Source organism: Ziziphus jujuba, chromosome 5 (assembly GCF_031755915.1).
Source record: "Ziziphus jujuba cultivar Dongzao chromosome 5, ASM3175591v1".
Lineage (NCBI taxonomy): Eukaryota > Viridiplantae > Streptophyta > Magnoliopsida > Rosales > Rhamnaceae > Ziziphus > Ziziphus jujuba.
Genome location: NC_083383.1, coordinates 14,640,952 through 14,655,014, shown reverse-complemented (window position 1 = coordinate 14,655,014; position 14,063 = coordinate 14,640,952). Strand labels below are relative to the sequence as shown.

The 14,063-nt window shown below is 34.5% G+C and overlaps 2 protein-coding genes across 2 annotated transcripts; one reads left to right on the top strand and one right to left on the bottom strand.

The window, feature by feature from the left end:
• Nucleotides 1-247: 247 nt before the first annotated feature.
• On the top strand, nt 248-2,559 carry LOC107421125 (BTB/POZ domain-containing protein At4g08455). Its single transcript, XM_016030295.3, has 2 exons — nt 248-705; nt 1,783-2,559. Exons 1-2 carry the CDS (start codon nt 340-342, stop codon nt 2,239-2,241), a joined length of 825 nt encoding a protein of 274 aa, XP_015885781.1. The 5' UTR covers nt 248-339; the 3' UTR covers nt 2,242-2,559.
• A 280-nt stretch (nt 2,560-2,839) lies between these two features.
• Nucleotides 2,840-9,090, bottom strand: LOC107421124 (probable methyltransferase PMT10). The gene is made up of 9 exons (XM_016030294.4): nt 8,310-9,090; nt 7,351-7,500; nt 6,998-7,268; nt 6,006-6,116; nt 5,646-5,805; nt 4,681-4,938; nt 4,428-4,550; nt 3,422-3,499; nt 2,840-3,307 (listed from the first exon to the last, which is right to left on the bottom strand). The coding sequence occupies exons 1-9, from the start codon at nt 8,943-8,945 to the stop codon at nt 3,109-3,111; spliced, it is 1,986 nt and encodes a 661-aa protein (XP_015885780.3). The 5' UTR covers nt 8,946-9,090; the 3' UTR covers nt 2,840-3,108.
• Nucleotides 9,091-14,063: the final 4,973 nt, after the last annotated feature.

Here is a 14,063-nt window from a genome sequence, read left to right as displayed (position 1 = left end):
ATTATTATTATTATTATTTGCAGTAAAATATATCTAATAATTCAATTGGAGGATCACACTTTAGTGGTACATTAATATATTATATATAGAATAATACATTGATTTCAAAATAAATAAAATTTTCAAGGTGATTCTATAAAATAAAATAAAATATATCTTAAAAGTTACCTTCTTTTTTTTTTTTTTTTTGGGTGTATTTTCTTCGCTGGAGTTTATGGTATATAATTAAACATCCACAATAAAAAAAAGTCCCACATTGCAAAACTCTTTTTCCAGTCATCGGCTGAGAGTCACACATATACATATTGCGTACAAACACGCGCACGCCTCCGCAGTAAGATGCGACGACGCCGTTGCACGTCGGTGAGGCCCCAGTACCAGACGGACACTGAAAGTGAAAGCGATCCAGACAGCACGGAGGAGACGATGAGGTGCATATCCTGCCAGGAAGACTACGGCGCACGTGACGCCGGCACATGCAAGGAATGCTACGAGGAGGCCAACGAGACGGAAGAGGAGCTCAAGCGTGAGATCGAAGATCTCAAAGCCAAGGTTGCTTTCCTCAAGTTTTGGTCCCCAATCGATCCCCATCACCACCACTCCAGTAGGTCCCACCCACCTTGCTTCTCCGACATCGTTTTGGTCGCCTCCGAGGATGCCACCGGTGGCTCCGCCGTGCCTGTGCCGGCTCATAAGGCCGTTCTGGTCAGTACCCATTTCACTGATTGCTCGACTTGTATGCTTTTTTTTTTTTTCCTTTTCCCCCCTTTGGTTTTGAATTCTTTTGGTGGTTCGGTTTGTTTGTAGTTGATTACGATGTGGAAAATGAAATAGAAGAAAACCCATTTCGCCTATTGATCTTTGTTGAATAACTTCTTCACAGAATCGTTTGTTTATATAGCAATTAGTCAAATCGGTTTGTCAAATATTGATGAATCATTGGTTAATCTAGTAGGTAATTTGACATTGTTAAAAAAATTCTAGATATCGTATTTTAATTTTAAAGCTCCAGTTTCTTTATGCATTAAGAGAACACTTTTAATAAATGAATTTTGGTAGCGGTGAGAAGAAAAAAATGGTTTGGAAATGGTGCTCATTTTAGTGGTTTATTAACCTTGGAACCAAAATGGATAACAGATTTGGACGCCTCTTTTAATATGCTACATTGAAGTGTAATTTCTGGAGGAATTTTTCAAAAACATTGCCTGTAAATGTGCCGTGTGTGTGAGCATGCAATATGTTATAAAGGTTGTGCAAGCATACCAAGAACACGTTCTAGTGGCATCTCCTACGAATATGTTGCCCTCTCTCTGTCTTTCTTCTTTGTTTGGCAACTTGCTTTGCTGGAACTACTATTGGCTAACCTCGCATTATCTAGTCAAATTTTCATTGTGAGAAGTTTGCTGGTAGTTAAATTGGCTTTGTATTCATGACTTTCTCACTTAACATTTACTTTCACAGTCTTGATTTTCCTGGAGTCTATTGTTTCATCAAGAAGTAGAGATGGTAATATTTTAATCTCAATTTTAGTATTGTTTCATTAAAAAAAAAAAAAAAATCTGCCAACTTTATAGGATGCTATGTATAAGACGGCTTCTATTTGTTTCTGGAGTCTCTTGATTCATCATTTAAGCAAGTTACTGTCTTCTCGGTTTGTACTTTGGATTAAAGATGTTGAATTCCTTGAAGATACCATTATATTTTTGTCTACTTCTAAAACCCTTTTGATCATATTTTTGTTCACTTCTAAAACCCTTTTGATCATTTGAACTATATAATCAGGTAAGTCGTTCCCCAGTGTTCAGAGCCATGCTTGAGAATGAGATGGAAGAAAGCCTGAGTGGCACTATCAAGATTGGTGATGTATCATATGATGCCCTTCGTGCATTTGTTAACTATTTGTACACAGCTGAGGCATGCCTTGATGAACATATGGCATGTGAACTTTTAGTATTGGCTGAGAAATATCAGGTGAAGCATCTTAAGGCCTATTGCGAAAAGTTTCTGGTGTCCAAACTTAACTGGGACAATTCAGTTATGAACTATGCATTTGCACACCAGCACAATGCCAAACATATGCTAGATGCAGCCTTGTCATTGATCACTGACAACATGGACAAGCTTACTAAACGCGAGGAGTATATGGAGCTTGTCGAGAAAGATCCCCGACTTGTAGTGGAAATATATGAAGCTTATCTCTCAAAACAGGACAATACAGCAGCCCATAAGGATCCTAGCTAGACAACATGGATGTCCAATGATGGTTTCTTGTCATGCTGATCTGAAGCAGCGATTATTCAGTGTGGTATATGAGTTCCTGGTCAGTTTTCCTTGTGGATGAGATTTTAATTGTAGATGGAAATTTTGTTATACATATCAAGTTTCACATTAGGGGTATATGGTACAAAGACTGGATCTGTATAGGTTTTTTGAATATTGTTTCTTATGAGCGTTCTGCTGGAGTTTCTTTGTTCCTGCATCCGGCTTATATCAGTCAACTCAGATTGATGAGCTATGCGTTTTAATTTTAATTGATTACAAGACTGGAAATTGTTATCATAGACAATAATTGCCATTAGAGCTTATTGTCGATTATAGGTTACTAATGGAGAGTAGTAATGGTCTCAAACTGGTATAGTAATACTGGTTAAAGGATAATATTGTGGAGTGAATTAGATTACTAGCAAGCTAGACTCGTCTTTCTTTAAGAAGAGATAGAACTTTCCATCATAGCTTTGAGTCCATTCAGTTGCTTATATAAATTGTATCCCGAAATGCCCGAGTACTTCTGTTTTTGGAATGAAACCACTGAAATACAAAACCGTGTTAAGGATAAAGGTTAAATAAATAAACCAGACTTGTATTACTAACAACTAGTGAACATTGAAACATCTACCACTGTGGTTCTTTCCCTATCATTTTTTTTTTTTTTCCTTTGTTTCTTGTCCCCATTAGGACGCTGCACCATTGTGAATTGATAGCTAATATACAAAACAATAAAAATAATAATAAAAAACGCGTACAATTGGTAGGCTGAAGTTTTCTATTTGACTTTGGTAAGATTTCAGGTTGGCTGGACATCAACATGCTTTGTACCATTAGAGGATGTCATAATCGCTTATCGCCTATTAAGATCTTCCAGCTTGCATGGGGACCCTCACCTGTATCATGCAGTGCAGGTACCCATCCCATGGCACTTGCAATCTCTTGAAGTTCACCCATTAGAGATACCGAGTCCCGTATATACACACGTCCACCAGGCCTCAGCATCCGATCAATCTCAAGCATTATGGTTGAGATATTACATCTGAGTTTTGAAAAAATTAAGGAGTTACAGAATAATTCCATTTGCGCTACTCCACACGACAGTGGAAATGTACAAACTAATAAATTGCCACAAACAAAAGAGCAGAGTCTGTACCTCTTCTTCTCAACAGAGAAGAGACCTGCTGCATGGATCAAGTCATATGTCCTTGGATAGGTGTCGAATGGCTCACACCTGGTAAATATATATTCAAGCATTAAGACAGGATCTTCATGAAACAAGCAAGGAGATATGGAAATTTAATGTATTTTTATCCACTGCAGTACAGAAAAACTAGGAACATCATGATGTGAGCTAATGCTTTGAAAACAACTTAATCAGCAAATTAACTTTTCAAGAGTTCTTCACCGTTCCTACCTGTGACATATGAGAGCAAATGCATCACACAGATATATATATCTATATATATGTATATATAAAGGGTATATATATATATATGTATATGTATATATAAAGGGTATTCTCTTCCAAAATTTCAGCAATTGTCGTAAATTAGCTGCAGGAGAGCTTACTAGTGGTGATGTTGACCATAGAAGATGTAGGATTATTTTAAGTGGTGGTTGAATGATACAAAAATCAAGAGATGGCTGCTGTCTTTTGTATACAACAGGCAATACAATGCCTATGCTTATACATTTACGCATGTATTGTAATTTTTTTTTTTCCCTGAGCTCAAGTGTATGTTAGCTATTTTCTGTCTTGACCCATTATTATGCTTCTATATATCAAATTGTTACACAAACAGAATTAGAATTTAATGAAAAATGTTGGCTTGTTTACAGGAGTTAGCAATCTTATAAAGCCATCATGTTTGAGAATAGAACAACTAAAATTTGAAGATTTATTATGAATCTCGAGTTATAGAAATTGAGAGATGGATTGTGAATTGTGAACCAGAAAACGTGAAGTAAATATGACTTAACTTACTGACCCTCTTTACTAAACCCAAGAATAACACAAGGATTACATTTTTTATTGGAAAACAAATGTTCGACACAGCTTTGTTGTGCAAAAATATTTGATTCCTATGGTAGTATAGATGCCAAGAAATGGCCAAAACCATGATTCTCAAAACATATAATAGAAAATCAATTGTTCATACCAGTCATGCATAACTCCAACTAGTCCACGGTCATAGATAACAGGCAACGTGTTGAATCCACTAACAGGAACAACATTCATAACCCAGCAATCATATTGCAGTTCTTGCATTGCAGCAGCAAACCTGCCATTGTCAAAATAATTCCAAATCTCTTCAGAAAAATTAAGAACAACATTTCAAATTTTTAAAGACTTGAATCTGACCATGTAATAACAAGGTGAAGAATGTAAAAATTTATGTTTAAATTGTATACCCTCCAAATCCAGCCCTCATGTCCATCACATTTCGGAAACCCAACTCTTTCCAGTGGTAAGCTCGGATATAACCATCTATTATATCTTCCCAGTATTTTGTTTCTGCCTTGAAGATTTCCTTTCTGGATATGTAGGCATCGATATTAACAGTCTGGAGCCTGTCTGGTGGAGATTGAAGGCGTGCAGGCCATGCAATAACATTAGCCCCATAACCATTATCAGGTAATCGAGTGATGCATGCCTTCAAATCAACATACCTGTAAAATAGTACACATAGATGGTTAAAATAAGGAGAACAATCTGTACATCTGGTCAAGGGCAATTGAAATTCATACTATATGTATGGTTTATTTTAGGTGCTAACTTCTCATGGAACGCTTCATAGCCTTACTGCCAGTGCCTCTGCATCTTTCCTCACCTTCCCCAAATTTATATAACTGAAATGCAGGATTTCTATTAGTTTTAACAAAATTCTGGTCTCTTTATTTGAGTGTTCTGAACTTTTTACCTATGGATTTGATTTTACCCCTTTCCATCAATAGCTAACATCCAGATCCTTGGTCCTAATACTCTTCTTTAGTATTACATACATAATCTTATACTTCCCTCCTTTAAGTTTACACATTCATAAACATGGAAAATATGGCGACTAAGGAATATCATGCCAAGAAGTCAATCTACATGCGGAACCTAACCTGTACCCATCTTATAAATTTTTTCTTCCATGTGATGGACCTAAGCTCTCATGCGTCGCCCTCATAAACTTACATTGTCTGGATCATCATTGGAGAAAATAATAAGGATTTGTAGGCAAGGATCCTATAGCAATTGTGGAGTCGAGCTATTAAATGAATCCAATCTATAATAAGTTAACCATCTTTGACCTATTCCATGACATTCCACACAGATGGTATTAAGTCCAGGAAGAATGTTACTTGAGAGAAGTTGAAGTGTGTGGGCATACCAAACATTGTCTGGATCATCATTGGAATCACAAAGCGGAGGGTGCACTTCAGTGCCACGATTAAGATAGCAGCTATTGTTCAAAGGCTTTCGCCATATGGCAATATATCCTTCCTTCTTTACAAGTTCCCAACAAATGCTAGTAGTTAGTTCCTCCATTTCTGTAAATTCATAAACCCAAATATGAATCTGAGTAGCCCAAATATAATAATTTTCATGACATGTTATATCGGAAGAGTTACTAATAAATAGACTTAGTTAAAAGATTAATTAGCCAGGTTCTTTGGTTTGAAATATTAAAACAACGGAAAGGTATGGTAGACAGCTACAGACTGCTATAAAACTTGGCATGATGAGTTACCTTTCCATTGTTCTTGTAGGCTTTCTTCATGCTTGTAAACAGGTTGTGCTGCCCAAACAAAGTACCCTCCTGCTCTTAACAACCTGTTGGCCTCAAGAAGCAAAATCCCATCTTCATCACAAGCCAAAGGTAAACAAATCTGTCAAATATACTTGTCAAGGAGCACCAAATGCATATACATTACTAGCAAACGATAAAAACAACTGGTCACCTCACTAATAAGCATTTCATGTAGATTACATTATACTCTGTTAGGAGTGCAAACCAGATGACTAATAGGATTCTCAAGAGCAGCTCATATAATTTTAACAGTAATGAAGTTTGGCTCAAGATTGTAAAATTTTGAAATACATTGCTCAAAATGGCCCAGCTCTTTTAAGAAAAGATCAAGTTAACGCCAAGCTCAATCTTGAGCTCAAGCTTAATTTCCTTCAAAGCTACAAAAATAGACATTTTCTTTGGCTAAAATATTTGAGCATTTGATTCCTTAATTTTATTTTAACCAATAAGTTATTAACATATTCAATTTTTTATATTAAATTTTCCATGCAGTTAAATACAGGTAATATTATTCATGCAATATAAGTTTTATAAATATTTAATTTAATAGTATAATTTGTATATACAGTTGTAAAATTTGAGCTACTAATGAAGTATTCAAGATTAACTTGTATATCATACGTGATTCAATTGTAGTTCAAAATTGCCTCCTTTTTTGTTCCTTTTTTTGATAATCGAGTTTCAAAAAAGCTAAAAACAAACCAAACTTGAGCCGATCTTGAACTGTATGAGCCTATTTACACTCCTAGACTTTGAATGGCAACATTTCAAGGAATTTCTAATTCATCCTGACAATTTCATTTTTCAATTTAAAAAAATATAAGAAGATGCATCTTTTAGCTGATTAACTTTACTCCCTACTCAAAATGTTCAAAAACAAAAAGTGTTTTATAATGAGGGGGCAAAAGAAGAAAAATAAGGAGAGAGAGTACCATCACGGGTCCAATTAATTCTGCATCTTGAGCAATGGATCATGTCAAAAGCCTGGCTTGGATACAGCAAACGCCGTGTCGCAAACACTGCAGCCATTGCAGGCACACCGCGCTCCAGTGCAAACTGAATCTGATTCTCATGAACATCTTTGGGTGCTATTGACAGAGTGGTCACATTCCGCTGCATCAAAAAGGCACCAAAACTTGCTACTCCACATCCAATGTCTAAGGCAACTCGAATATTGCGGCCAAAATCAATTTCAGGAACCATCTGCCCATTCAATATAAGAAACACTGATCAATGTCAGAAAGAAAGATGCATATACTTACAGAGGACTAAAGAATTGCCCAACCTCTGAAATCTGATCCAAGTATTTATCTGCTCCATGAATAAACTGTGTTCCACCTCCTGGGAAAATGAATTTATCTTTCTTTATTGCTATCCAATTCTGACCGCCTTTATCTTCAACCAGGCGTGTATGGGGAACATTACTAAACCAGACCTGTAATCATATCTCACAATCAGCCAACACAATATCCTTCCAAGTTTCAAGTCTGAACTAGATGAAGGAGCAACGTGCTGCAGATATAGACTAAAACGGAAAATATCATAACTGTTTCTCATTTTCATTTGAGGAACCAACAAGTCAACCAGATACTAAGCTACTAACCACTGTCACAGCTGTTCGAAAATATTTTCAGAGGAGCCTACAAAACTACTTAGCAAACAACGTTCTAAAGCAGTTACAACCTGTCCATCATTCAAACAATAAATGCACATGCATCTATGAAATATCTGACTACAACAGGGATCAAGGGCAAGTGTAAACAAACCCACCTCTGGAAAGTAAATGCAAGCAGAAAAATAATCTGTCAAACCATGCATGAAAACTTGGTTTCATTTCCACCAGGAAATCTACTCCTGAAAACTCAAATGCATTTATTTCCAACATCTACCATCCTCATTTAATGGCTTTTTCAATATCTCCATTGTTCCTTTTAACCATCTGTTAGCTGTACTTTAGTATTAATTACATATAGAAGTGCGTAAATACAAAGCCGAAACAGAATTACTTACTTTAACAAACAAACAAATAAACGGAACAGCATTCATTAAGTTTGCTATAGTAGGATTTCAAACATCTAATCAATGCATTTTCACCATAATCCTAATATCCAAAGCTACAAATTTTAATGCTGCATTTAAATTGTACCATTTATCACCCTTTCAGTTTTCAATTAAAAACATCCAAGAAAACGAACCCCATAACTGACATCAAATCACAATGAACAAATTAATAGTTTAAATTACCTCGTCTCTGCTTTGAGGCCAAGGTATCCGAATTTTGTACCCCTTAGGCCTCGGAACCACACAATTCAAGGTCTTATCTTGACCAGGACAGTGCCGCTCGTACTTCTCTCCTCTCTCTGTGGAATTCAACCTCTTAATCCCCTCCATATTATCCAGGCAAGGTATATAATCGGTCATGCTCTGTTCACACACCTTATACTTCTCAACCTTAACCCTCTTCCCACCACCAACGACACTCCCATCGGCCACTCTATCCTCTCTCCCGCTCAAGTTCCTCAAATCCTCGATGAAATTCGGATCAAACTCTCCGACCTCGAAATTCTCCGACATAGCCCCGTTCTCATCCACTATCCCCATCCTCTGCACCTCCGGCGGCGGAGGAGGAGGCGGTGGCCGGGGCGGTGGCGGCGCCGACACGGCCACCGGAGAAACTTCCGGCGACAAGGGAATGGAAGTAGGAGAAAAGGCGAGGGAAGAGGAGGTGGAAGAGGAAAAGAAAGGGAGAGAAGAAGAAGAATTGGAATAGAAATGATTGACGAGGAAGAAAACAGAGAAAGAAAGGAGGGCAATGGCCGTAATTTTGACGAAAGAAGGGGTCTTTACAACGTCAGTGACGGTGGTAGCTAGGTGCTTCATTTTCTTTGTTTGGCCGGCGAGAAAGAAAGAGCGAGAAAGAGAGTAAAAAATAATAATAATAATAATAATAATAATGAGGTTGAGTGAGAAAGGAACAGAAAGAGAGAGAATATAGAATCGGGACGAAGAGGAAAATTGAAGTTTTCGGTTGAATTATTTTATTATATTTTATATGGTATTAAAATGATTGTTGAAGACGTGGTACGTACACGCTGAGTCCTAAACACGTTAAAACGGCCTTTATTTTAATGAAAAATAAAATTATGATTTGTGAGAGAGTTTACTGATCACGTGGGATCCATCGTACTTTTCCACACTGGGAATTATTTCGGGCGTACGCAACTCACGTGCATTCCGTTTGCCACCAATTCCGCAGCAAATACTTCCATTAGAAAAAAGAAATAATTCCATTAATTTATTTGTCATTTTCTTTATTTATAATTTTCCAGATCTTAGTTAAATTCTGGTGAAGCCTCCATATTTTGCTTATGATGATAATTTATATTTATATATATTTAAGAATTCCCAATTGAGTTTTCACCCAAAAAAAAATAAAATGGAATTGAGTGTATAACGGTTTTGTTTTTGTTTTTATTTTAAAAAATGAAACTATTTTTGGAAGTAATATTTATAAATGAAAAAACTTACTCACAAATTTGTCATTATTCCAACCTTTTTTGGTAATTTAATAGATTTTGGAGTTGTATTCTCAAAGTAAATAACTTTTGTTGCAATAATGCTTCTATCATAACAAACTGTTAATTATGTTCCTAGAGAAAGTTTAATGATAATCGTCATCTCTTCTATAATAGAAATGTATAAATTCAAATCATCATAATTATAGAATAAAATTAAAAAGTACAAAGCATTGAACAAGATTAAGAAATAAAATTTGAGGGATAAATTATAAGACTTTGGTTTCATACATACATATATATATATATATATATATATATATAGAGTCCGTTTATGATACGGACGTTCGGACTTTTTTATTGTGTCTATTTTCACAAAAATAATAATTTTTGATGAAACCGTCAATACTATCACATCAACATGAATATTGATAATGGTTCCTTAAAAAACAATCGCCTTTCAAGACGTTCACACAATAAAACTATGTAAAAATCCACACCATAAAATCTTTATATATATGTATATCTATCATTCTCTTACCAGGATGTTCTAATAATGTTTTAATCAATATATTTTTATTATTGGCTTTGAGATTTAAAAATATCTTAGTAGATTATATAAATTTGATAAAATATTAAAATCCTAAATATTTATTTATTATGGTGTATTATATTAGCCTGCATCATATTAGCTATATTAGTTTATATTCTATTATCATCATACAGTGACTATATAATAAAACTGTATAAATTAGAATATTGTATTAGTTTTTTTTTAAAATAAAACTAAATAAATTGATAATATTTTATTTATGTAACATTTAATCCTTTATTTGAATCCATTGTTTTCAATAAATAAAGAAGTACACATAATAAAATACAAAAGTTTATTAAGAACTAAGTATATGTTTAAATGCAATATTTGGCACATTAATCAATTTAAATTCCAATAAAGCATCTTTAAATTAACATCCAAAAAATAATAGTAATATTTGAATAGACTTTTTATAGCTAAATGGGTTTTAATATAACTAGATAAAAATAAAAATAAAAAGTATCACACCTTCTACTTTCACTTCTCTCTCTCTCTCTCTCTGTGAGCATTACTGTATAGAGATGTAGTCCTTTGTGTGTGTGTGTGAAAATATCGGATCATCTTGATGTGAGCATAATTGTATCATATATAGTCCTTTTATGGTAAAAATATCCATATTTTTTTAACATGTGAATGTTATATATGTGTGTGTGTGTGTGAGCAAGTGCATGTGTGTGTAAACATCTATACTTTTTAACATGTGGACGTTATATGTGTGTGTGTGTGTGTGTACACTTTTTTTATGTGTGTGTGCATGAGCATATGTGTGCGTGTTAAAGATGCAGAAATAGGAGAATAAATGAAATAATTATTTTATATAATTAAATAAATTTATGTTTGGTTAGTTTCCATGTCAAGGAATACATATTTCCGAAATCAATATTTTATTACTTATCAAAACTTAAGGAATAATCATTCATTAACCTAAATATGATAAACTTGTTTTGTTCTACAAATATGGTAAACATAAAATTGATAATTCTTAAAATCTTATATTTGATGTATTATCTATTTAAAATATGTAAATAAAAATATTTAAAAAATCACATTAAATAAAAAATAATATAAAATTAAATTTAAAAATAATAAATTATATATTTAATTAAACATAAACAAAATTTTTAAATAAAATACAGAGAACATAAACATAATAAAATATTTAAAATTAAATTAAATCTTTTGTGCTAATCATTACATCTAATATATTGATAGAACCAAACAAAAGAAAATTATTAGTGATTCATTTTCCTTATATTTTATTTCTTAGGATGACTATTTTTTGAATACTAAATGTAATCTAAAAAAGTAGAGTGAATATAAAAAGGGTACACTGAGCCCAGCATGGACTCATTTAAAACCAAAATATATCTTTAAAGCTTAATATTTATGACATGGTCTCTTAGGGTCACTTGCTTAGGGCATATATGGACACATGAGGGACGATGAGTGATTTAGTCAAGTGCAGTTATTGTAAGCTTCTTAGTGGTCCATGATTTCCATCTTTGTTGTAGGCAATTGTTTATTTCTTTACGGTTTGTATATATTGGCAATTGTTAGTATGGATAACTAAGAATGAATGAAGTTTATTCTTAACCAAACTCTATCTATATTTCTTTATCTCTTTCTCTTCTACCTGCTTATGCTCTTCTTTTTTTGTATAAACTGTAGTTCTTCTTCTTGGTAAAATGGAACATATTGCTTGGTATTAGAGCTGGTATCCAATATGCACACATGCAGCAAAACAAATGTTGAATTTGCAATGAAGTCAACTAGATCTTAACATGACATTAGTCAAGCTTGGATCAAATTAATACAACCCTCCTAATGGTGCTAACCGAGCTTCAAGCCCTATGGATCTGGACCTCACACAATAGTTATCCTAAAATTAATCCATTTGCTGCAAGAGAGCTGCGCATCTACCACATGCTACTCGCCTTAATACCACCCACGATCACTTTCTTCCATGCCTCAAATTGACATTTTTGAAGTTCAATGGTGAGACCTAACTATCTTGGTCTCCAATGTAAAGCAATATTTTGATTTCCAAAATGTTGCACCTGACAAGCAAATATAATTGTCATCTTTCCACCTTGAAGGCATTGTCCTGCAGTGGCACTGGTGGTTGATAAAATTCCACAAACCATTTATATGGGATGAATTCACCAAAGCTTTCATTCTTTGTTCGGGTCTACCCAATTATAAAGACTTGTTAGAAGCTCCAACTCAGGTTAAACAAGTCACATCTGTTGTAACAGCTCAGACCACCTACACATGAATATTGTCCGCTTTGGCACTGAGGAATCCTCTTACAACCCAGCCCTCACAGGTTTAAAATGCATCTACAAAGGAAAGGTATCCACAAGCTTATAAACCATGCTTCGTTCCCCTTTCCAACCGATGTGGGACTTCACAATTCACCCCCCTTGGGGCCTAATGTCCTCGCTGGCACACCGATCTGGGTACCAGCTCTGATACAAACTGTAACAACCCAAACCACCCGCATGTGAATATTGTCCGCTTTGGCACTGAGGAATCCTCTTACAACCCAGTCCTCAAGGGTTTAAAACGCGTCCACAAGTGAAAGGTATCCACATGTTTATAATCCATGCTTCATTTCCCTTTCCAACCGATGTGGGACTTCACATCTATAGATGCTTACCAAGAAGCCTTCAAGAAGCTTGCACGTCAAGTTGACAATCTGTCTGAAATTTTTTTCATTGGGTATTTTATTGCAAGTCTTCAAGATTACATCTGACTAGATATTAAAGTAAAGCAACTGAGAGCTTTGGCATATGCAATTGGCACTGCTAGATTGATTGAAAAGCAAAATCAATTGCAGCAAACGAGCATTGGCTTGTTGTAGCAACTCATATTGGGACCATCGTAAAAGTCTATTGTAGATCTATCTGCGGGCCTCTTGGGCCCCTCCTCTGGTGGTATGACCTCCTCCACAAATCTCCATGGCCTTTAAACAAATCACACGATATGAGGCCAATAAATGAAGGGCTAAGCTTTTGTATTTTTACTACAATGAACATCATGTTCCAAGCTATTGCTACTGACACCCTTAACTTTACATGATTGAACAAGCCATGGTAGTGGGAGAACAAAAGGTGGTTTCTCAAGAAATAACTTGACTTCCTCCTTGAGGATAAGAAAGCTCTAATGGGAGAGGAATGATAAGGTCTCTTGGGGTCGCTTACTTAGGACACACATAGTTATGTGAGGGGCAATGTGTAACTTGGTCAAGTGCAGTTATTATCAGTTTCTCTAATGGTCAATGATTTTCATTTTTGTAGTAGGCAATTGTTTATTTCTTTGGGGTTTGTATATATCGACATATGTTAATGTGGATAGCTAAGAATGAATGAAGTTTTATTTCTAACCAAATTCTATCTCTATCTCTATCTCTTTATCTTTTTCGTTTCTATCTATATCAACTCTTCTCTCTCTATCTAAATTGTTGTTCTTCTTTTTGATAAAAAGCAACGATTGGTTTAAAGCAATTCAAAGGTTGATAAACGAGGTCTTAAGAGAATACCATCAACACTTGATAGAAGAATTTCTAATATATATATAATATACCAATGACATTGAAAAAAATTGTAAACATGGAAAATGGAATGTATAAATATTAATAACATTAAATATAAATTCTAAAAAAAATTATAAAGTGGCTAATTTGCAAGCATCAAATTGTTTATCAAGTCAGGACTAGCAAAATTGTGTTTTATTATTTTATTGGTGAAAACTTAATATAAACTAAATTTTGAAAGTGCATTTTTTTATTTATCATTACTATAAAACTTAATCTTTAAAAAAAAAAAAATGTGTCTCAAACCTATAACTTGAAAGAAAATAAAAAATTTTCACTTAAAAGATTAAATG